The 25101-nt window shown below is 44.4% G+C and overlaps 1 protein-coding gene across 1 annotated transcript in view; it reads right to left on the bottom strand.

The window, feature by feature from the left end:
• The window catches only part of LOC126413148 (trypsin alpha-3-like), a 158253-nt gene extending 133378 nt beyond the window's left edge, over nt 1-24875 (bottom strand). The window contains exon 1 of the mRNA XM_050083042.1: nt 24750-24875. Within this exon, the coding sequence (XP_049938999.1) occupies nt 24750-24875 (126 nt within the window). The remainder of the gene's footprint in view (nt 1-24749) is intronic.
• Between the last annotated feature and the right edge of the window lie 226 nt (nt 24876-25101).

Raw genomic sequence — 25101 nt, 5'->3', positions numbered from 1 at the left:
GTAGATTTTGCTACCATTTTCTTCAGTTCCAGTTACTGGAACACTGTTCCAAAAGGTGGTCATGTATGAACACTTATCACATTTCAGTTGTATTTCACTAGCAAGTCCTACGTGCTTCATTATGGAGAGTTCCAGACCCACTTCACTACAATGAATACATCTTACACAGTTTGAAAAAATTCCTTTGAGAACCGACATATCAAATATTTCATTCACATCCGATTCGCCCATAAAACATTCATAGTTTTCACTCATTGAACCAAGCTTCTTCTGTGAAGTATTTTCTTTCCCACTTTGACTGCTATGGGCAGGTGTACTTGAGAGGTTAGGTTCACTCACTTGGTTATCGTCTTTATTGTTTACAGTAATAACACATACCTTTGGCTTTCCAACATTTCTCCTTTTCTTAAAAGCCTTCAGAGGATTACTAATAACTTTAATTTTACTCATTATTATACTTCAACAAAACAGAGACTCAAGAAACAGAATTAATTACGAATATTTTCGAGATAACGACAGAGTAAATAAACATGAAACAATCGACAATCACACCAGCGATATATATTGAACCATCACAGGTTAGCCACAACACATACTTTATCGCACAACTCTAAAATGTACGTGATGAACACGGACGTTAATAATAACACCATTTGACAGCAGTTTAACAGCGCCACAGTGGGTCACGCCCATGTAGAATACATTTCAAAAAAAAATTAAAAATAGTTGTAGTCTTCGGAGTTGAATAAATTATATATCTATTAAAAGGTAATAGTCTGCAGATTCAGAAAACGCAAAAAAGTAAAAATTGAACTTTTCATGATTTTGAGCCTTTCCGGAGCCCTTTAAAACAATGATTGAAAACCCGAGTGATTCAAACTTTATTAGTTGCGACAATTACTAATCTACTGTAAATATTACAGTAAAAGAGGATTCATGACCATCGACAGGAAGTTTACCTACCATTGACTGTGCATCTGACGAGATAATATTTAGATAATTTAATTACTAATTAGGCTCTTTAGCGTAACAAGTAATAGCTGGAACATGGTTGTTTAAAGGCACATTCCGTTCCTTCGTTCTTGTCTCTAATGGGCCGTGGTTTTCTCGACATAGCTGGCAACGATGTATGTATAATCTATGGCGAACAGCAAACGTTTGTTCAATTCAGCCTCTAGTACCTTCCGCTGACCTTATCAGGTTGTTTTCCAGCACCCTAAATTACAACCAGGTTTTTGTAGTGTTATCACCAACAACTAAACTTCAACGGAAGTATCAAATCGATAATACACACGTCGGAGTTAACCTCTGTTAAATGTCGTCACACCAGAGCGTTAGCTAAATCATTTAGATCTAAAAGTTATTACACTGGAAGCAGGAAACAAGATAGAAAGGTAAATTCGTACACGTAGCACAAAAAATGTGATGAAGATGAAGTTCATGACACCTTTGTGTGAAGGAATGAAACGTAGCCGGAATATTGACGGTGGTGATTGCTACTAGAAATGACTGGATGGTGTTATGAGTTACTCGAAGCATTTACTGGACCCTATGTTCTAGCAATACAACTCTCAGTGTCTAAGCAAACGAAAATTCCTTGGTCTGTAAAACTCATATTAAGCACGATTTATCATGCATAGAATACGTTCGATTGGCACCTCGTCAGGGATTATAGACCTGTATCACTTTCGTGTAGGCCTGAAAATACGAGGAGTTTGACACAAAGTCAAAAATATTGAAACAAATAGTTTTCGTGTTGAGCAGAACCTAGACGCACGTGTTTGTGAGTTGTTACTGCAGAATGTTTCTCTGATAATTGTAACAGATCCACTTGGAAACTTTCAGCTATTTATGAGAATTGTAGATGCATTACCAAATGGTGTAATACTGTAGCTTGCACAGTGGACTTGCATTCGGGAGGACGACAGTTCAAACCCACGTCCGGCCACATTGATTTAGGTTTTCCATGATTTCTATAAGTCGTTTATGGAAAATACCTGGCTGACCGCTTTCCTTCTCCATCCTTCCCTAATCTGAGCTTGTGTTCCGTCTCTAATGACCTCGCTGTCGACGGGACGTTCAACACTTCTCCTCCTCCTCTAGATGCATTATTGTCCTACATGTGAGACGAGAAGAAATAGTTAGTAGTTTTTTGAGATTTCTGTGTAGATTTCTTAAAAGATACAAACAGGAAAATGATCTAGAATTATTGTTTAGTCGTTTGTCTAATTTCAGTAGTCAATTTTCCAAGTCGTGTGCATCAAAATAGTAGTACACTGATTGTAACATCTTTATAGGTAGTGCGTCAATATTTGAAAGCTGAAATCCTAGAGATTTATCCAGAGGATCCATTAAAAAACAAGTAAGCCGTGGATAACTAAGGGAATTAAAATTTAATGTACGGGAAAGAGGGAGATACGTGAAGCTCAGAGTAATTAAAGATCGGACATTACTTGCAGATTACAAAAAAATGCTGTAGTGTTTTAAGGAAACTCATTAAAGTGTGACCGAGCGAGGTGGCGCAGTGGTTAGTACACTGGACTCGCATTCGGGAGGACGACGGTTCAATCCCGCGTCCGACCATCCTGATTTAGGTTTTCCGTGATTTCCCTAAATCGCTCCAGGCAAATGCCGGGATGGTTCCTTTGAAAGGGCGCGGCCGACTTCCTTCCCCGTCCTTCCCTAATCCGATGAGGCCGATGACCACGCTGTTTGGTCTCTTCCCCCAAACAACCCAACCCAACCCATTAAAGTGCCCGCACGTATTGCATGTCCTGAAGAAATAAATACTGCAGATCTAAAGACTGAAGTCCTATGGGACATTGTCAGACGAGAAAAAGGACAGCCAGTGAATATACAAGATTCCATAACAATTAAAGTAAACGAAAATTTTGTGAATGATGATTCACAAGTTGCAAGTTCTCGTAACAATCACGCAACTTGAAGCAACTAGTAGTAGCATAGACATCCTTCGCTGAAATTAATACAGTCATAAAAATGGTAGAAAAAAGTTCCTCGCGTGGTTGATGGAATTTAAAACAGAATTCTGAAAAGTTGTTCCAAGTTAATAAGTAATGTCCGTAGTGATATACGCAATGCGTCACTGGAACAGGGAATTTTTTTCAGACAGTACAAAACATTCAATTATTAAACCAATTAATAAGAAAGGTATCAAGACAGATGCAAACAATTATCGTCAATTTCCTTATTGACATCTTTTTCCAAAATATTCGTAATATACTCAATTATGTATTGCCAGTTGGTAGTTTTTGTCATTTCTCTAAGGCATTTGACTGTGTAGATCATGCTACTCTCTCACAAAAATTCGGGTTTTATGGAACTGATGCCTTCGCACACATTTGGTTAGAATCATACTTGACAAACAGAATGCCGAAGGTTGTGCTGAATAATTTAGACAATGTCGAAAGTGTAGATAATTTTTGTGACTGGGATAGAATCACAAAGCGAGTGCTAGATAGTTCAATTTTGTGTCAACTCTTATTCCTTACGTGTGAATGCCCTTCCACTTAACATTGAAGAAGCAAAATTGGTCCTTTTTGCAGACACTATTAGTGTTATAATAAATCTTATTAGAGCAAAAGCAGCAAAAGAAATGGTAAAAGATATTTTCCAAAGAATGATTAAGAGGTCCTCTCCAAATGGACATACTTAGCAAACTTCCCCTGGGTAATGTGGTACTGAATAATTTTTTGGGCAACGCATCATTTAGAAATAAAGTATAGGCTGCACAAAAGCGAACAGTAATAACAGTGAGTAGCGTTCATCCACAGACATCATGTGGATACGTCTGCAAGGAGCTAGGCATTATAATTGGATTATCACAATACATATATTCACTGATGAAATTCATAATAAATGATTCATTACAATTTCAGAAGAACAGTGATGTACATACCTACAGGAGGAAAAATGACCCTCTGTTAAAGCTATCAGTGTCTCAGAGGAGTTCAACATGGTAGAAATAAAAATTTCTCATCTTTTGCCCAAAAACATAAAATATCTGACAGGCAGTGAAGTAAGTTTTAAATTTAATTTAAAATCATTTCTCCTGAACTAATCGTTCTATTCCAGTGACGAATTTCTACTACAAAACTGGTATCCAGTACAAGAAGAAATTAATTTTTAGTGTAGTTGCATGAGTAGCAATAAAATAATTTGTTCATTAACGTTAACACTGATCATGCATACATATTGTGTAAACTACCTCGTTCCGCATCATTTCGATAAAAGAATCATTGACAAGATCTGTAGAACATGTAACTAACTAAGAAATCCAAGGCTCAGTACCATTATTCTCCTGAATTTCTTTGAATCACACTGTTCGGCCGGCCGGGGTGGCCGTGCGGTTCTAGGAGCTACAATCTAGAGCCGAGCGACCGCTACGGTCGCAGCTTCGAATCCTGCCTCGGGCATGGATGTGTGTGATGTCCTTAGGTTAGTTAGGTTTAATTAGTTCTAAGTTCTAGGCGACGGATGACCTCAGAATTTAAGTCGCATAGTGCTCAGAGCCATTTGAACCATTTGAACCCTGTTACATTATACCACAAATCTATATTTTGGACCAATAAGTCAGCATTCAGCGAATGTTGTTATTATTTGGGATTAGATCCTAATATACGTACATTTTCTTCTTACAAAATTTAAGAGTAGAACAAAATTGTAACCTCTGTTCCAGTAGTCGATCCAGAAAAAATTACAAAGTTTTTATTTAAATAATATCTTATTCTCCAGAAGATCTCACGAAATATCTCTGTGGTCTATTACGACACCGACCGTAAGTTTGTGAACGAACACTTCTATACTTACCAGTGAAAATTTCTACGAATACCACTTAATTAAGACTACGTGTGTTGGCTGAAGTTGTGGTTCTGATGTCAATTTTCCGCAAACAACTTAACAAGCTATATCTTACGTTTTTTGAACTGGCAGCATGCTGGGATTCAAGAAGCTCAAAGGTTTTGTCAATGATCGTACACATCAACAGGCTTGAAATATCGATTAACTTATGATATATCTCAATACGTTGCCTAAGAATATGAACTGTGAACGTGCTAGTAAATTAATGTGCTCTCCTGCATTGACTAGAAGGCACCCGACTGACGTTTGTATCATTCATGTGGGAACACCAAAGGAAACTTTAGCGGGCATAAGCCAACTCCATCATCACAGATCATATTTTATCACTGCCTTTACGATTACAGTATGTACTGGCTATTATGAGCTGCTCGTCTAACGTAACGTTCTGCGCGCAACTTAGAAAGACAGGAAGCTGAACTATACTTGTATCGAATGGCTCAACTGATTAACGACAGTGGCCGGTGCACCGAGCAGCATCAGTGTGATTTTCAGGCCGGTTCCGACGCTATATAATTAGATTTTCTATCTTCACCTATTTATGAATTTATATTGTATTTTAATCCTTTCTCCAGCTACTGTGTCAGTAAGGTGCGTAATCTTGGGTAGAATTTGTGTGTGCGCGTTTTTCTTGGCCATGTGTAAAGGTATTGTGTTGTGATAAGCTTTTTGAGTTGGTTGATCTGTCTTCTATGAACCGTTTCCATTCTTTGTACAGCAGTTTCTGTGTGCTTTTCTATCTTGTTGACCATATCGGACCAAACTGTCATATTAGTAATGGCGTGTGCCAGTAGCAGATTTGTCTTATACAACTCGCATTCGGGAGGACGACGGTTAAATCCCGCGTCCGGCCATCCTGATTTAGGTTTTCCGTGATTTCCCTAAATCGCTCTAGGCAACTGCTGAGATGATTCCTTTCAAAGGGCACAGCCAACTTCCTTCCACATCCTTCCCTAATCGGATGAGACCGACGATCTGGCTGTCTGGTCTCCTCCCCCAAACAACCCAACCCTCTTATGCAACTCGTAATTTAGCTCTTGTTTCGTAGGGTATAGGGACTTGGTTTCGTATTTTAAACAAATTTTCTGGGCAGCCTCCAGAACACCAACACCTGTATCATTTATCCCACAGCTGGCGTCCCCCAGGGTTCTGTCCTCTCCCCTCTCCTATATCTCTTGTATACAGCTCATATGCCCAAGCCACCCCCACCAGTCCACCTTCTCCAGTATGCTGATGACACCGCCTTCCTGGCTCTCTATCGTACCCATCAACGGTCTCAATGTACCTTCCAAACCCACCTTAACCAGTTCACCACTTGGTGTAACCAGTTGTTCCTCCGTCCCAACCCCTCCAAAACCCAGGCAATCATCATAGGCCGCACCACTCGCTCCTTTCACCTCCATGATTTCTACCTCATCCTTTATGGTCGTCCCATCCAGCTCACCCCCACCCTGAAACACCTTGGCCTCACCCTCGACCGACACCTCACCTGGACCTCCATCTCCAGACAATCCTACAGAAAGCCCATTCCTGCCTCCGCCTTCTGAAACTGGCTGGACATGGGGATTGCATCCTTCTACCATGCTCCACACCTACAAATCCCTCATCAGTCCTATCCTGTGTTATGCCAGCATTGCCTGGATCTCTGCCCCCACCCACTTTTACAAGGCCCTCCAAATCCTTGAACGCCATGCGCTCCGCTTTGCCTTCCGTATCCGCCTTCCTCCCCCCCACACAGCTCCTGTGTGAACTGATCCCCTTCCCCCACCTCCTCCTGTTCCTCCAACATCTCCGCATCCTTTACATTGTCCACAGGTTTGATCCACCCCACCCTCTGGTTTCCTCTTTCCTCTCCACCCCCCGCCCATTGCCGCACCTCTATCGCTATATCCCTCCCTCTCTCCACCTCCACACCCTCCATCTCCTTCATCAGGGCAATTTCCAACGCCTCCCTCTCCCAGATGACGAACTTCGCCGTGACATCTACCCTTCCTTCCAACTACAACCTGGCCTTGTTCCCGCCCCCCTCCCCAGGGCCCCCTTTTTCCTCTTTCCTCCTTCTCCCAGAGTGGATTTTCCTCCTTCCCCCCCCCCCTCCCCTGAGACCTTGCACTCTTTACTTGCCTCTTTCCTTCCCACATCCCTCCCTACCTGGCCCTCTTCAGCACGCCCGCCACTCACCTCCCCCATCTCTTCCTCCCTTCTTCCAGTCTCCCTCATCTCCTTGCGTCTGCCAGATCCTCCGTTTTGATCATCGTCAGTGTGCCACATCAGTGTTGTGTTTAGTGCTGTTTCTCCTGTGCGTCAAGAGGTGTGATTTTAATTGTGTACTGCCTTGAGGTTCGCCGTCAGTGTTTGTTATGTGCTACGCCATCCGTCGATACCTTTTATGCTCCAGTCATACTGTGCCTTGTGTTCTTTTAGTTGTCGCAGTGTGTGGCTTTTTGTGTGTGCTACTTTTGAACAGTTTTATATCTCTATTTTACAGTCACCCCGTTTTTTGTCTGTTGCCTTCCATGATGTTCCCCCTTTTTTATATTTATGTTCACCATATTCTCTTCTTTGTTATTTTTAAATGTCTTTTTTTGTTTGTTCTATGTCTTTCGGCTGAAGAGCAGCGCATATGCTGCTGGGAGCCCACCCCGATGGGGAATTGAAATACAATAAAGAAAAAAAAAATCGCGGTTGACACGAGAGCAACAGGAGTGAAACCACGACATCTGGCTGGCCGAGGCGAGTTGCGACGCCGTGAGACGGGAGATCGGCGCGCGTTCCTGCGTCCATTGAAGCGGCTCGCAGCGGACGATTCGAGAGAGCGTTGGGGGTGCTGCGCCAGGTCTTCGCCAGAAATCGCAGTTTATTAGAAGTTAAGTGATTGGAGATATGTTGTTTCATTTACTTGTTAAATTCTACTAGTTTTCTTGGTGAGGTGACCAGCCGCTTTGTTTGGGTGTCGTCCCACCATTCTTCTCCGTTTGCCTACCCCCAGGAAGGATGGTCCGTCTATCCCTTGTGGAGTTGGGGAGGGTTAGAGCAAGCTGTGGTTCGGGTTGTTCGGTAATCGCCCTGTCAATTTGCCATACGTTAATAGCTTCCTCTGTCATGTTTGTCGGATTCGGTGTTAACGAATTTATAGAATTAAGGTGTAAAGGCCGAATTCCTGAAATATATTATTATCTTGCCTATCATCTTGTGAGGCGGTGTATGTGTAACGTAGAGCATGTTGTGCAGTTTAGTCTGAATTTAATGGATTTTATTTTAATATCATTTTTATGAAGTTGCCACCCTTCCAGCGTAAGAGTCCTTTTAAAAACAAATTTCTTAGTGTGAGTGTTTGTACCATTTCCATCCCTCTTAAGGGGTGCATAGTTAATGTGTTTGTGTGAGTTGTTAAAATTTTTAGTTTAAAGTAATCTGGTGTGTTCCAGATTTGCACCAGTGTAGTTTTTCAGAGGTTGTTGTGAGCGGTCGTGACTACGGCCGTGTTGAAAGGGAACGGCAAGCTTCTCAGCCCGAAGGCTCATACTGTCAATATTCTTCTTTCTGCCTCTAAATAAAATTGTAACTTGATATTTCGAGGGTGCTTTTCTACTTATAAATTTTAAATCTGTTTTGAAATGGCTTTTATGAATAAAATTACCATTTGTTAAAGGTAATTTCATTTTCATCAGTTACTCCGTGGCAACTACTTCCACGCTCACCTAGTGTGCTAAAATGTGTTAATGTTCTTGATGAATCCCTGGTAAATAAAGTAAATTCTTTAAGAAAAGATTTTGAAAATAAATTCATGGTTCCAAGCTATTTTTTCATTAGAATATAATTAGTGTAGCTGCGTATTTCAATGTTGCAGTTACAGTGTGATTGGTCCAAAAGTAGGTAAATGAGTCAACGTCGGCCAGTGCTGGGCCATATCGATAGCTCTGCCATAGTCTACGTGACAGCCAAAGGACGCGTCGAGGGGCCCATAGCCCAGGTCATACCTCTTTCCTCTGGCTGTTCCTCACAGTGCATCCGTAGCAGGATGGCTCTATAGCTGATTTAACCAGCCAAGGTGATAAAACTCAGTATATGATATGAGTCATTACTGTTATAGCTTAATGAGACTGGAAATGTAAAATTCGTGTTGTGGGCTGTACGACTGTAGAGTAATTTCACACTAATAAATGTCATATTGCTCTTCTAAAATTATTTGTCCATAACACGCTGTTTGAGAACACTGTTTAAGAACATATTTGTAACTACAGTTTCAGTATACAAGGATTATGAACGAGTGGAGTCACTGGCTTATGCTTAAGTGATCCCTCAAACCGATCTAGACGAAGAAACGCACTGAAATCTGTGTTCCTTGATATGACTTACTAACTCTAATCTTCACTTGATTTTGACGGTGTGCGTGGCATAGTAATGGGAGATCACTTATTATGAATCAGTTTCTCATAAACAGTGTAAAAGAGCTTGTTGGGCTACTGAAAATTAATTTTTTTTTTAATAATTAGTGTTCGACTTTACTGTACAATCAATCCGCCCCACTTCGACATTCTGCCTTTCTTAAAGAGCTAATTACAATTATAGACCGAACACAATGATTCTGAGACTACACAGAATCTCTGTCACTGAGTTACACGTGTAAGAGGTAGGAAACGTTGGGAGTCCAAGTGTTCACTCACAGCTTCTTCAAATACGGTCGATGATTCTTTCTGAGTGGCTTCTCCATCTATGACCTAACTATCCACAAAATCTCTTTGTTTTTTCTAGTGGTTATGAAGTACTTGCAATGCAAGTACCATACCTTTCAGGGGGTGCTTTCTTGATGACGGACTATTGATAGGTGTGACAAGGTTCAGCAAACATAGCAGAGCGTTTCGTGTGTCGCCGGCCCAGCATCGCATCTCTCGCCGCCAGGTGCTCTCTCCGGTTATCGCCGGAGGCCAAACGGCCTCCGCGGGTACTCTTTCCTCTCCACTGTGCCTCACGCTGACGTCATCGGCTCGTCGTCATCGCGGCAGTCAGCGGCAGCTCTGCGCGGCGCGGCTGAACCGGGCTATCGCGACGGCAGCTGTCGGAGATCGCTCATTCTATGGAAATGAAGGGCGTTACGGCGCCTCGCAGGAGGCGAGCCTACCCCCGCTCCCATCGCCGCTCCTGCTGCCGCCCCCATCGTGAATGTTTAATGCGATCGCCGTCTGAGCCGGCGCGGCCGCAGGGCTTTAGCCCCACCGTGGAGGGCGGCAGGGAGGTGTCGATGCCTCGTACTTCCACGGCCACTTCCAGATAAGGCGAGCAATGGATTCTCCGGGCGGTTAAACGAAAGCTCCTCGCGGATTAAGTATCGGCCACGATCTGCATTTGCATACACCTGAAGAGAAAAGCACGGTTTCAGAGCACAGCTGAAAGATCTCTTCTTTGAGTCTTGTCGAATGATCGGGTCTTACCGGGCTCCAAAGTACTGTAATTGCAACATCACTGTCCTATAGTACGTGTTTTTTGTGAGAAATATTTTTCATTCACGAAATTTACATAATAAAGTATTATTCTCAACTAAAATAATAGCAACAGTGTTTTGAGACGGAAATTTTTGTATTTAATTTCGCTTTTTCTTCAATTTCCAAAAAAATGGTTGGTTCAAATGGCTCTGAGCACTATGGGACTCAACTGCTGTGGTCATAAGTCCCCTAGAACTTAGAACTACTTAAACCTAACTAACCTAAGGACATCACACACATCCATGCCCGAGGCAGGATTCGAACCTGCGACCGTAGCGGTCGTGCGGTTTCAGACTGTAGCGCCTTTAACCGCTCGGCCACTCCGGCCGGCTTCAATTTACATTATTTATTTTATATGAAATATGTAAATTTTATTTATTAATTTAACTACTATACCCACAGAAATTAAGATCAATTTAAAATCACATGGATATAGTTGGAACACGTAACGGTGTTTGTTGGACTGGTGAGTGTCACGAGCGCATGAGAGGCACTGAACTCTAGAGTCAAAGACATTAGTAATTGGTTATCTGTTCTGAATATAATGTAAAGTGAGCGCAGACAGATGAAGCCGTGAAGTGTTGCACGTGAGAAGGATAATGGTGTTCGCCAGACTGGTTGGTGATACGCTGAGTAAGGAACACGTAACGTTACCGTTGTAGACGTTGAAAATTAGTCATCTGTGTGAAAAGAGGTTTAAAACGAGCGTCGACAATCGTAGTTCGTAGAATAACGCTTAAAAGACACTGCTGTAGAACGTGTTTACTGCTTTTTAATAAGAAATGAATCCTCGTGTAATATCACTTATACAGACAGCGGTGTGGAAGAAGGTAGGGCATATGAAAGTGATCAGAATGTGAGACCATAGCATGATGAACCTCATATGATTCATAATCAATATAATTCATAATCATATTCTGGATAAAGGAGTGCAGCGGTTGTGGCCGAGTGGTTCTAGGCGCTTCAGTCCGGAACCGCGGTGCTACTACGGTCGCAGGTTCGAATCCTGCCTCGGGCATGGATGTGTGTGATGTCCTTAGGTTAGTCAGGTAAGTAGTTCTAAGTGTAGGGGACTGTCACCTCAGATGTTAAGTCCCATAGTACTCAGAGCTATTTGAACCATTTTTCTGAACAAGAGTCCAGAGTTGGGAAATTTCATGTGGGGATACTGTAATGCGTCGTTCCATTTGGACATGACGGGTTGCTTAAGCAACTATATAGATCGGGAAACAAATACTGGTCGGAATTACTGATTGCAATTAATGTGCAACTGTCTGCCTCCATAGCTGAGAGGCAGTCTGCCTTCGGCATTGATGAAGCTAGAACGCCTGTTGTGCTGCTTGCGAGCGCGCGCGCATTTGTTTACATCCGTGTGCCGGCTAGTCTCCGTGTCCGAATTCATCGACCATCAGCCATTTCCTACAGCCAAGCCAAGATTAAACTAAAGCGAACGAAGCAGAACGGTTTATGCAGAACAAAATGGCTCTCCCGCCGCAAAATGTTCTCGGAATTGATTTTTCGATCCTTAATACCGTTGTCTGCATGAAATTGGCAAAACAAGAGCTATGCGCCGACCTTAAGCTGCGCCATGGTACCGATCCCAAGTTCCGATACTCTGACGGCCTTTTAGGGTGTGCTGTAGTTGAACACGCCAGTTTTTATCCTCCGAACGTTGAGGATTTTCGAACTCCCTTTCAGGTGCTATCGGACGTTGTTGTTGCCGCCTTTGAATCTTATGAAAACGTTGTCAGCCACATTGGTAAAACGTGCAAGATGATAGAAACCTACCGCGTCCTCAGTGGTGTCCGTGAGATAAAAATTTAATTGAGTAAACACGTGCTTTCTTAAATGGTAATTGTCAGCTGCAGGGCTGTCACCGTGTTCGACGACCAACCGCTCTTTTTCAGGTAGTGATGAGGAAGGCCACAACAGTTCTGAACGTCAGTGGTCAGAATCTCACGCGTCCGCGGCGGGGCTGCCTGCTGTGCCCGCTCTGAATCAATCGGCATCGGCGTCGACTCGTCTCGACAACGCAGTAGACTTTATGCCCGTCTCTCCTACACTGACGGCAGTGGCATTACCAACGGACGATGGCCGTCAGCAGACGAAGGTATCTGTCCCGGCACCACCTTAGTTAATCGTGGAGCCCTACCGACCTCCGCTTTTCTGCCGTCTGGCCGCACGTCAGGTGACAGCCGTTCGCCATCCGACGCGGAACAACATGTTAGGAAGCAACGGCCGCTTAGGAGATGGTAGCGACAGACACACTTCCCTTCTGATGACTACCTCCATCGGATGTGTGCACAGGATGACGAACCACCTACTGGTGATACGCTGTCCTCCCACCCCTGCAACCGGACGATGCGATGTGTCTCCTTGCCTCCGCCTCCAGTCAGCATCCGCCTATGGATACCGAACTTCCCCCGCCTGCGTCTGAGGCGGCTGTCCCCCTTTATGTGTCTAAAGCTGCATGTAGGCGCACCTCTGAAAGTGTTCCACTGCATCGGGCCAGTGAGACATCTCCTGGGCAGACGACGTCGCTGCTGAGGATGGACGTTCTGGAGGTGTACAGAGCGATGGAACTCCATTGGTGAGGTCAAAGTGATGTTTCATTTAACGAGGACCTATCGGGGAGCACCCCGTACTTCCTCTGTGTTTTTATCGCCCTCCCTCGTGCCGAGGTAGCTTTTCAAATTTATCGCACAGTCAAAGCCAATGTCAATACCGGTCGTGTGCGCCAGTAACTGTGCGACGGTACCTAACGTTTACTGCTGCTGAGTTGTTGGTCCAAACAGCAACCCCGAAGAGCCAACCAGTTGCGTGTTTTTCTACGATTACTCGTACTTTAGATACTGGGGTTTGAACGGCTGTGATTAAAAAGAATAGCTCCGTGTAGTCATATGGTCAAACCACGCACGTCTGATTTCAGGCCCCGCCGCTAATTCGCTGCAGATAGTGACAGCTGTGATCCTGCAGTGAAATAGTCTGTGCGTTTGTGGCCGGTGTGGCCGAGCGGTTCTAGGCGCTTCAGTCAGGAATCACGCGACCGCTACGGTCGCAAGATTGAATCCTGTCTCGGGCATGGATGTGTGTGATGTCGTTAGGTTAGTTAGGTTTAAGTAGTTCTAAGTTCTAGGGGACTGATGACCTCAGATGTTAAGACCCATAGTGCTCAGAGCCATTTGAATTTGAAGTCTATGCGTTGGCTAGAATTGCGAGTTAATAAGGTACATAGAAACACAAAATTAAAGTTAAATGAATAATTTAATAACAATGGTTATATTCCGAAAGCTGTAATTTATATAGATGACAGAGAATTATGTTGAATAATGTTTATTCAAGAAAGAGCATCAAGTAAACGGGAAGTGATCATCCTCTATTCATTTGAAATACAGGCAGAAAATACCCATATCAAATGCTATAAAGTTACGCTGAAAGTGTTACGAGAATGCTAACAAAATTCCCAAACTAAAATTTTATCACACGCTTGCGATAACTAAGTCCATTTCGTGATCACCATACGCGAAATATTGACCAGCTCAAAATAGTTCCGAATTAAAACATGATGATTGACCAACTGAGATACGTGATACGAAGAATAACAATTCATACGCTGTGTGTTCCCTTTTCAGTAAGACAAGAGGAAAAAATTAGTATCCTATACTGCAGAATATTCAGCTCTCTCGAAGTGTAATCCCCTCAAAGTTGTACTGTAGCAGCCGTTCACCACCCAGAATCACTCCCCAATACGACTGAAACACGAAAGTTACGACAGTCAGGTCTGACTTCTTCCTGCACTGAAGAGAAAGTGTCTGAATTGCTTCCTTGAGCTCTTCACTGGAAAAGTCCCAGTCTCTACTGCCATTAAATTGGATGAAGGCCATCCACACCAAAAATACTTCGTCGTTACGCTCTACAGACATCAGTTGACTCAACATTACCACTTCCTGGACTAAAGCAATATGTTACAACAATATTTAACGAAAGGTATGTCGTAACATTCTGTTACACTCAGGTCATTTACATGAAATACAAGCAATAATTGGTTCATAAATAAATAAGCCAGCATTCTTGTGCTACTGTGCTGACGATAAATAATAACAGACTGTTGTTAAATATTATTTGAACAAATATTTATCCCTTCTTGACAGAAGCATCTTTTGGTTCTCTTTTCAGCTGTGGTTTCCTGTAACTTGCGCGATTAACCACTTTTAAATTAGCACAGCTATTTAATAGCATTTACAGGATACTTGTGATTAAAGTTACTAGCAAAATAGTAAACCTTTCATTAAATAGCTAGACAAGTGTGACTATATGAGTTATTCACGCTGTGCTCTATTGCTGTGTAATTGTCATAGACAAGATGTTCCGACAAGCATTTATATTATGAAACCGTTATAAAGGACGCCGTAAATCAATAAATAAAATAGGTACATACACGTAGCTTTCATGATGATTGCTGTACTACAATACTGCCATCTGAGAGACCGTTTGTTGAAACAACATGAGGCGATTGAAAGTTATTAATTTAGACCATCACTGTGAAAATGTTTATCCGCGGTGAAATATTAACTTCCGTAGTTTTCAAGATATTGTATCGTTATGTCACTAGGTGCTCCTCATGTATCGGAGAAAGCTGTGTACTCAGATTTACGTTAGTGTTTAAGGGTAAAGTATTACAGACTCTCCGAGAACTGTTAGAAGCCACCTTTCTGTTTGTCTCAAAGTCCGCCAATGCTGGGAGCATAGCCGGCCCTCTTAAGCGATCGACACGTCGTCCACATACCCCACACTAGGATTTTCTCCACATCTGGTTCCCTGCTGACACCTTGCACAGCCTCGCCTGGTGCAGCCGTGTGACGTCCTCGTCTAGTCGCCTCGCACCCAGCCGAGCAAGCAGCTTCACCTTACCTTGTACCAATTCTAGGTGGTCGATTAGCTCGTCTACAGACGCGTAATGTTACACGTGCGTTGCAGACATCGACGTTGCCCTCTTTCAGGCGGTGAAAGTTGCAACATTTTGTGCTCCCCCATGGCTTCTCGGCACTCGCGTCCGATTCTTTCCCCACTGGTAGTGGGGTGGTGATCCTGACTGCATCCTCGCTGATACAGCCTACCTCCTGTTGCCACAGATTTGGCTTTTGTATTTAGTGGCGACAAGATCATAAATTTCACAAGCTGCGACATCGTTGCGAAAAAACTCAGTGACCCATATATGTAATAAGTTTCCTTTAATTTAAGTCTATGGTGACAATCTTTTCTGTTTAACAGATTACCGGTTTCGGTCTTTAATGACCACCATCAGATCTGTCTCATAAAAACAAAGTCCTAATGCACTGCAACCATAGTGGCATAGTCAACTGTTAGGACTTTGTTTTTATGAGACAGATCTGATGATGGTCATTAAAGACCGAAACCGGTAATCTGTAAAACAGAAAATATAGTGACCATACACGTAAATTAAAGGAAACTTAAGATTATAAATGTCTATGCGCCATCTGATTCCGATCGCCTCCACGAACGTTTCATTTCCTTCTTTAGGCGGTCACGCCTCTCTTCCTGGGTGGGTAGGATGCCTTGATCATGGGAGACGACTTCAACTCCACCCAGAAGCACCAAGACCAACTGCCGTGTCACTCTCCGCGTGCGGGGCCAGTGGCAATTGCTAAATACCTAAGCCATGTGGGTTGTTGGGAGCGTGTTCATAGTTATCGTCCGGGATTAACGCATTTTACTAGCCATTCTTCCAGGCGCCTCGATCGTGTTTATATCCATCGCAGTATTGTCATTGGAGTGCAGGCTCCTGAAGTCTGGTACGTTGCGTTCTCTGAGCATGACGCATATATCCGTGCCGTCAGTCTCTGCCACCAAAGGGTAGAACGCGGCAGGGGACCTTGGAAACTGAAGACGATCAACCGTAGTTCACCCGACTGCTGGCAACTCAGCGATACTTGTTTTCGAAGCCGATTCATATCATTCTAACCAGTCATGGTGGGTCCCCTCCCCAGGGCCCTTATTGGCTGTGGAATGGAGATAGCGCCATGGCGGCGACGAACTCCAGATTTCTACTTCACCATCCTCCGGACATGTACTGTGTGCCATATTTCCCAGAGCGTCAGGCGATGCTAAATCCTGCCAAGACACAGCTCACTGCCCTTTCTCAGCGTCACCTGGAAGGAGCTATGGTCTGGACGGGCACTCACGACGGGTTCGAGCAGGAGCGCCTGTGATTTCGGAACGGCGCCACCGTCGGAGAACTTTGAATTACGTTCTCTCGATCTTACTACTGATGATGGGCGGCCCTTAGATATCCAACGCGATGTAGAGCCTGCCATCCATATGCATTTCGTTGTACTGTTCTCTGCACAATGTCACCACCGTGCCAACATTGCGGCGGTCTCGCAACCCTTCTTTGGTTCGGTTCCTGGGGATGCAACGATCGGTCTGATTGCCGACGTCACGTAATGCTATCCAGGTGGGTTCTACGAACAAATCGCCCAGCCCTGAAGGCCCTGCACTAGCGTTTTATCCGAGATTTCACCGCCTACTGATGCCGGTGGAACGGAAATTTGTCGAGGCCGTATGTCGCCTATCGTGCAGTTCCCAAACGATTTCCTCGACGGTCTCATCATCCACGCACAAGACTCGGGGTACGTCACGGCGATGCGACACCAACAGCGGCACGAATGTCTTTATCCTGCTTTGGGCACATGGCTTAAACGGAAGGCCTGGTACATGGTTTACCCTGTTCAAACTTGGCCTCTTCCGCTGTCGACAAATAATCACTCTTGTTCGCGCTCGTTGTGTGCGCGGTTTTTGGCCGCTTTTGACCAGAGAGGCTCTCGATTCGGTCGATCACGACTACCTGGATGGGGTGCTCCGCCATATGGGATACCGTCGACGTCGTAAAGCGTCACCTTCGCAGTGCCAATGGCCGTCTCACTCCTCCCATCTTGATCCGCCGTTCGGTGCGTCAAGGCTACCTGCTCTCTGCTCTGTTGTATGCTTTCACTATGGAGCTTTTGCTCTGTGGCCACCGCCAGCGCCTGCCTTGGATGTCTCTCAGCGGCCATGTATTCAGCTGCCCTGCTTATGTGGACGATCTCGTCCTCGTTCTTCGCAGTGGTGCTGAGTTTGAGGAGTCATTGCCATGGGTTACCATATACAGTGAAGCTTCTGGTAGTTGCCTTAACGTCCCCAAATCGAGCGCTGTTGCTGTAGGTGCTGGGCTTCCTGCGGATAGCGCAGCTCCTTTCTGTGTGGCTAATATCCAATGCCTAGAATTCAATTTCGCAAGTGATTTGCGGCGCACGATCCCCGTTAACTGCCGGTCCCTTTTGTCCAAGATATGAGCTGGGCTCCTAGGTTATTGTTTACGAACACAATATGTAAATGTGTGTTTGGCTTCACATACCCCCGACGTGGCACAAACACTCCCCACGCTATTGCTCATGGTGCGCCGCTTGATAGCAGCCACTGCTGTTGAAGGTACAGTATGAGAACCTCACCCTCCCGCGGTGCAGGACTGGTTTAGACCTGTGTCCTGTCCCTGAGCGATAGCCCTTTCCGTCAGCTCTCAAATAGTGCTGTGACGCCATTGTCCCACGCGCCTTACCAGCCTGTTGCCGGAGGCCCTTCCACCACGCTCTCTCTCAGCTCCTATCCAGCTTTCGGACGTCCCTCCACCCTTCTTTTCTTCCGATACTTTTTACTCAAACCGGGCTATGTCCGTACTGCGATACTTCCAATGTGCTTGATATCCACGAATATGATCTACGGCTTCCTTCCGCAAAACAGGTCACCGTATGTGGTTGAGGGATAGCATCCCCTCGACGACTGCAGCGTCTGGCGATCGGTGTATGCTCCTTATCTTGCCACTGATGTCAAGTCTGCATTATGTCTTACGGTCAGTGGGTATCAAGTATGTCGCTCACGCCTTCACGGGATTCAGATTGCAGACACCAAGTTGTGTGTCGTCTGTGACGTCCTGGACAGGGACGAGCATCGCCTGGTGTGCGGATCGGTGTCTGGTTCTTCGCGCAACAGATGCTGGGCTTAATTACCCGTCCGACTTCTCAGCAGATACCTCCTCTCCTTCTCCTCTTTCCGGACACCGGCTACTTGCCACAAACGAAGACAAACTCGCCAAAGTGGATTTGCGGACGAGCAGTTCACTACCTCTTGGGCGATGGCGAGGATAATGTCCTTGATATTTGGTTTTTCACAATTAACGACAATGTGGAATTATCTGCAATCCCAAATACAGACAATTTTTCTCCAATTTTTTTGTAGTGTCTGTCTTAATACAACACAGGGCTGGGGTGCTACTGTACTGAGACTCTGATCAACCTATTTTCCACTATTAGTACCGGTAATTCTCTGGTCATTGGAGTGCTCAATCCGAAAAGCTTTGAATCGATAGCCCTACCGAGTGTGGCGACTTATCGCTCGCTCTCCTCCTGACGTCGGTTTCCTGCTGTGCTCCCTCGTATTAAAGAAAAAGATTAAATAAATTTAAGACATCATTGGTGTTCCTTGTATCTCTACTGTGCGTTTCGTACAGTTTCCTTGATTCCTGGGGAAGGGAACAGGCCATGGTGGCCAGCCCTCGGATTGAAACCGCCGCCCACTTTTCCCCTCCTTTCCCTTTGCGCATCAGGAACGTTCATTTAACAAATTCGCAAAAACAGCTGTCAAGATATTAAACTCCAAAATCAGAGATCTGTGTTCGTTTGTTCCTCATCGCTTTGTTTCATTCGGTGTATGTGATAGGATTCTGAAAATCAGACTGCATTTTTCGATCTAAACCAAAAAGTGGTCAGCGCTTCAGAAAACCATTGAAGACCCGAGTTCGATTCCTGGCAGGGTCGGAGAATTTCTAATCTCCAGGATTGAGTATTGCGTTTTCTTCATCATTATCTAATCGTCATCGATACACAATTCGCAGAAGTCGAATCAAATAAATGACTTGCACCTGACGACCGATCTTCCCGGCAAGACGCCGCAGCTACACGACGTTTGGTTATTTTTTAATGTCCTACGGTAACGGTGAACTGAAAGACAAATCTGTATTTCAGCGCCATTTACAATTGCTGTATCTCACTTCCGTTCTACTCTTCTCTTGCAATTTATCTTTAATTCTCTTATTTAACTGCATTCAAAACATGCATGCAAACATCTACACTCATAACTCTCCCACGTGCACAGTTATCGTAATTCTGAAGTTCCAGTTAGTGGAAATGATATACAACACGCCGCAAAAGAGTTTATTGAGGACTAAAAAAATATGATCTTTAACATACTCGCAGTTTTTGACGCCTGTGGACTGCCATCTTTAACAACTGTTCAATTAGCTCCGCCAGTGCCAATGCTTCTAAAATGTTACGTTGCATTATATATGAAAAGGAAGTCTATCTGTATATTGGTTAAAAATATGAATTCATGGTTACAATCTCAACGCAAAAGTAACTCACTTTAGTTTAACTTCCCTTCGACTGTTTAGATTTCTTGTTGCCAAAGATATATCCAAGTAAGCTACACCTACCCCGTGGCGTACGAAGACGGTGAGTAGTGCAGCAATCTCTGAAACTGTATCCTATATGGCGACTAATTTCTCACGAATATTACATAACTCACCAGAAACATGATTGATGAAGGTAAATGGCTGATGGATAGCCGTAATATACGATGCGTATTCGGAAAATAAGGTCCAATTAGAAACAGAAACCACTGTGAAAATCCGATGGACCTTTGCACGGATGTGTTGGGCAGTGTATTTAATATGCCTGTCGATCGCTTCACGTTGCGCTCTTCAGTTCAGAGAGCAAAGTGATCACGTAGAAATGCCTAAAACAAACTTTGGCCCATATAAATAGATACTCGACAGCATTTAGCTTCTTCTTCCTTCTACTAGACAAAGTAAACGGCTTGTCTGGCACCAAAGTACCGTAGGGAACCTTCGCAAGTAGACCTGTACTCTCAGCTGTACTCCATGTCTTCCAAGCCAAGATGTTTGCATAATGAAAGCTTCAAGGCGACCGTAGCCAGCATGAGTACCCATACTACAGCCAAGGTCAACCATGTACTGCCTCCAAACACAGCAGAAACATCACACGTGAAATGCATTCTTAAAAAATGTTCAAATGTGTGTGGAATCTTATGGGACTTAACTGCTAAGGTCATTAGTCCCTACGCTTACACACTACTTAACCTAAATTATCCTAAGGACAAACACAAACACTCATGCCCGAGGGAGGACTCGAACCTCCGCCGGAACCAGCCTCACAGTCCATGGCTGCAGTGCTTTGACCGCTCGGCTAATCCCGCGAAAATGCATTCTTAGTCCACGAAATACATTGGGGTCACTCATTAGTTACTGCTTATTGAATTCGTCAGCCAAGTCAATCTCTATTGTTCTCAATTAATTGTACACAGGAACACTGCGCCGCCAACGGCGACGATAGCACGACGCAGAGGCATGTCCGAAAGAACAGATACCACCGGTGACCATGCAGCGATCTAGAATGAAATGATAATTAAATCAAGACCCTACTCTGCCGACAGGCGTTGATATACATCAACGGTAACAGTTGAAAATATGTGCCCCGACCGGGACTCGAACCTGGAATCCCCTCCTTACATGGGAGACGCTCCAACTTGCTGAGCCATAGAGAGGACATAGATTACTGCGACTGCAGGGACCTGTCCAGCACGCACCCCGTGAGACCCACATTCCCAACTTAATGTCCACACACTACATTCTTAGTGCCCCTGTCCACTACACACATTACTCACGGCAGACAATCTTATCGAGTCCCTTAAGAGCTCGGGCAATAAGTGTGCATCCGCACTGAAGAAGAACGTCAATGGCCGAATGCACAGGTATTGCCCAAGCTCTAATGGGACTCGGTAAGATTGCCTGCAGTGAGTAATGAGTGTACTGGTCAGGGGAATTACGAATGTAGTGCGTGGATATTAAATTGGGAACGTGGGCTCACGGGTTGTGTGCAAGGGATAAGTCCCTGCAGTCGCCCTATCCTCTGTGCCCTCGGTGGGTCAGATGGATGGAGCGTCTGCCATGCAAGCAGGAGATCCCGATCGGGGCACATATTTTCAACTATCCCCGCTGATGTATATCAACGAATGTCGGCAGCGTAGGGTCTTGGATTAGTTATCATTTAAAAGAACAGTGTCTCCAGCCAAGTAGGTGGGTCTGCTGAGAATTTTCGCTCAGACCTATGCAGCCCACACAACATAAATCGCATGCCTTTCTTTTTTCAAGACAATTTTCAGCCACATTCTGCAGGGGCAATGAAGGCGCTCCTGCAGCGTTTCCGATGGTGAGTGTTTGATCACCCAGTATACAGCCCTTGATTGGCTCCCTCCGTTGTTCATCTCTGCTCACATGAAATTCTGGCTACGAAGACAACATTGTGACACAAAGAATGAAAAACAGACGAGCATAGAGAACTGGCGGAAAGCAGAGGCGCCTTCTTTCTGTGACGAGGGCATTGGAAAGTTCGTACAACGCCACGACAAGTGCTTAAGTGGGAGCGGTGACTATTTAGAGAGTTACCTGGAAGGTGTGGCTAACAGTTGTGAATAAAATAATTTTTGATTTTCACTGTGGTTCTCATTTCAGGACCGGTCGGACCTTACTTTCCAAACAGCTCTCGTATTAGCTCATGGAAATTCAGTGTATGCAGAACATTTTATGGTGAAATGCTCGCAGACAATGGTTTATTTCATGTAGGATGGCACACTCAGTTTATATTCAATTAAATGTTCAAAATGATTATTAAATACAATAAATATGACGTAGTGAACCATTACAGAATAATGGAATATAGTCGAATTAAATCAGGTGATGATAAAGGATTTATATTAAGAAGTTTGGGAGCAAAATAACTGATGATCGATGAAGTAGAGAGGGCATAAAATGCAAACTAGATACGGCACGAAAACCATTCAGAGAATGATAAAGTTTTTATGATGGAATATAAAGTTTTTAGCAAGTCTTTTCTATAAGTATTTGTCTGGAGTGACTTACAATAAGTGGAAGAGAACACTGGCTTTTGGAATGTGGCGCTAGAGAGGAATGCCGAAGATTAGATTGGTAGGTCGTATAACTAATGAGAATGAACTGAATCGAATTGGGGAAAGGAATAATTTATTGGATAACTTGTAACAGAAGAAATCGATTGACAGGACACATCTTGAGGAACGAAAGAATCGTCACCGTGGTAATGGAGGGGCGTATAGAGGTAAAATTTTGTAGAGGGGTGGGAAACCAAGGGATGAATTCAGTAGACAGGTTCAAAAGGATGTGGACTGTACTAGATATTCTGAGATGAGGAGTATGAAGCGTCATGGAGAGCTGAATCAATCCGTCCTTCGGACAGAAGATCACAAAAATCCGAGCGAGGTGGCGTAGTGGCTGGCATACTGCACTCACATTTGGCAGCACGACGGTTCATATCCCCATGCGGCCTTCCTGATTTGGGTTCCCGTGAGTTCCCAGATCGCTCCAGATGACTACTTAAATGTCACTCTTTCTTCGTAATGTGCGCTTGTGTTCCGTCTTCAATGACCACGCCATCGACCTGACAGACTTTAATTATCCTTCCTTGGAAGACCATAACAACAACTACTATTTACAGAAAAGAATTTGAAAACTGTAAATTTTTCTTTCTGGATAATTGTAGCACACCACAGTTACACTCTGTAGCTGTTACCTCAAATTTTTTCAATCCTACCTCCAACAGGTGGCACTGATTGTACACATCTTTTGACAACGATAACTGATTATTAACATCGTATGCTTTCACCAACCAGGCCAACAGCTGACATCAATCCTGCCTATTTCCTCAACTGTTCTTCAACCTTCTGCGTTCCCAGTTCCTCCAATTTTACGTTCATTTTGATATTTTAGGGCACACTACCGATACAACACAAACTAAACATGTGTAATATTCTATACGCATTTATATATGTCACGTAACATAGACAGCATTAATCAGTAGAACCGGACAAATACTAGTTGGACTCGCTTTCTGAGGATTCCGTACAAACTTATTTATGCATATAGATAATAATAATATTTTCGTGTGTTTCAGTGGCATCGTGCAGGAAACAGAACATACAACTGAACGTGGAATCCGAGCCACGTGTTGTTTGTGGCGACTCCGTCATTGAGAGCTGGAGACTGAAAAATGTGCCATCCGATTGAAATTCGATCCCGTGACCTACCAGTATCCAGGCACTACGTGTACCCAGACAGTTTATCCACAGATTCTGATGAGTGAATTTGCGAATAATAAAATATTTCACATACAGGACCGTATCTTTTGATTCCATTGACGTAAAAGTTTAAACTAATTCCACAGCCAAGTGACTGCAGACTGTAGTATTTGGCATAAATTTCAAGGTGGTACTTCTATCCGTTGTTTAGAAAAACGCGTTTTTACAGACGACAGTATCTTTTGATGCGGTGACTTAGAAGTTTAAAATTCATACTCTGACAAGGGACCGTAAACCTTAGTATCTGACATAAATTTCAACTTGATACCTCTAGCCTTCCCGGAAAAAAAAGTGTCTCAACAGGTGGACAGAGAGACAGATGGGTCACAAATGGCCAAAAACGGAATAATATATTTATTTTTTTTAAATTGTACTATAGAACCTAGCTTCTCGTCAAATTTCAGGACTCTAGACCAACGCGATTTATCTTACAGTCTTTGCGAATACGTGAATGTCGGTACGTTTCGATTGCATTGACTTAGAAACCTAAATTTGTCACTCACCGCAGTAGGTGTTAGTATATGACGTAAATTTCAACTTGATACATCTACTCATTCCTGAGAAAAAGGGATCTCAACAACTGGGCAAACAGATACGGTGCTCTTGAAAGAAAAAAAGAAAGAAAGAAATGAAAAACAGAACGATAAATAATTTACCAAAGAAAAGTCTGTGAGAAGTTGCGCAATCTTTCTTTACGAATATCTCGGTAAGAGGAAAGAAATTTAAGGAACACGTGAAGCAGTTCACATTATTTTAGTCACATCCACCAGGAGTAACGCGACATTAGCCAGGCCGATGCAAATCGCGAGACAGGTGAGCATAGCGCCAGAGTTACAGTCGCTGAGGGGAGCTTCCTTCTTGCGGAGAAGAAACAGAACGGGCGTTGCTAGCGGTGGCGGTGGCGGTGGCGGTGGTGGTGGTGGTGGTGGCGTAGGGCCAGAGTAGGGGACGCGAGACAAAGTGCGGCGCCACTTAACGAACCGGGCGAGTCCCGCTGCAGTTAATAACGGCAACACGCCGCGCCCCGCGGCAGCTGCGAAAGTCTGCAACACTCGCGCGCTGTGAGGGTTGCCGGAGGATAAGGAGGAATACGCGAGACGACGAGGAGCGGCGGAGGGAGCAGGGAGCGCGAGTCGGGGGCTCGAGGCGGGGGCCCGGGCTGGCGGCGGCGACGACGACTCCTGGCGGCGACGTCACGTAATGACTGGTGCGCGCCATCAGGCGGTCGCATTAGGCCGTAACGAGCGCTGCCGCTGACACCTGCTTGTCGCGCGCTGATTCACCGGCGCCAGTGCGCTTGTTCGCCGGCGCCACGCGCCGTGTCGCCTCACCCTGACATTCGCCCACTTTTCCGGGCGAGGCGTCCCGGAGTGCGCGAATCGCGCTGCGTACGTCGCTTCCATCACACTCTGTCTCCGACGACCAAAAAGTGTTCTGCGCTACA

The sequence above is a fragment of the Schistocerca serialis genome, chromosome 7, assembly GCF_023864345.2.
Source record: "Schistocerca serialis cubense isolate TAMUIC-IGC-003099 chromosome 7, iqSchSeri2.2, whole genome shotgun sequence".
Classification (NCBI taxonomy): domain Eukaryota; kingdom Metazoa; phylum Arthropoda; class Insecta; order Orthoptera; family Acrididae; genus Schistocerca; species Schistocerca serialis.
This window is presented reverse-complemented; position numbering and strand designations above follow the sequence as displayed.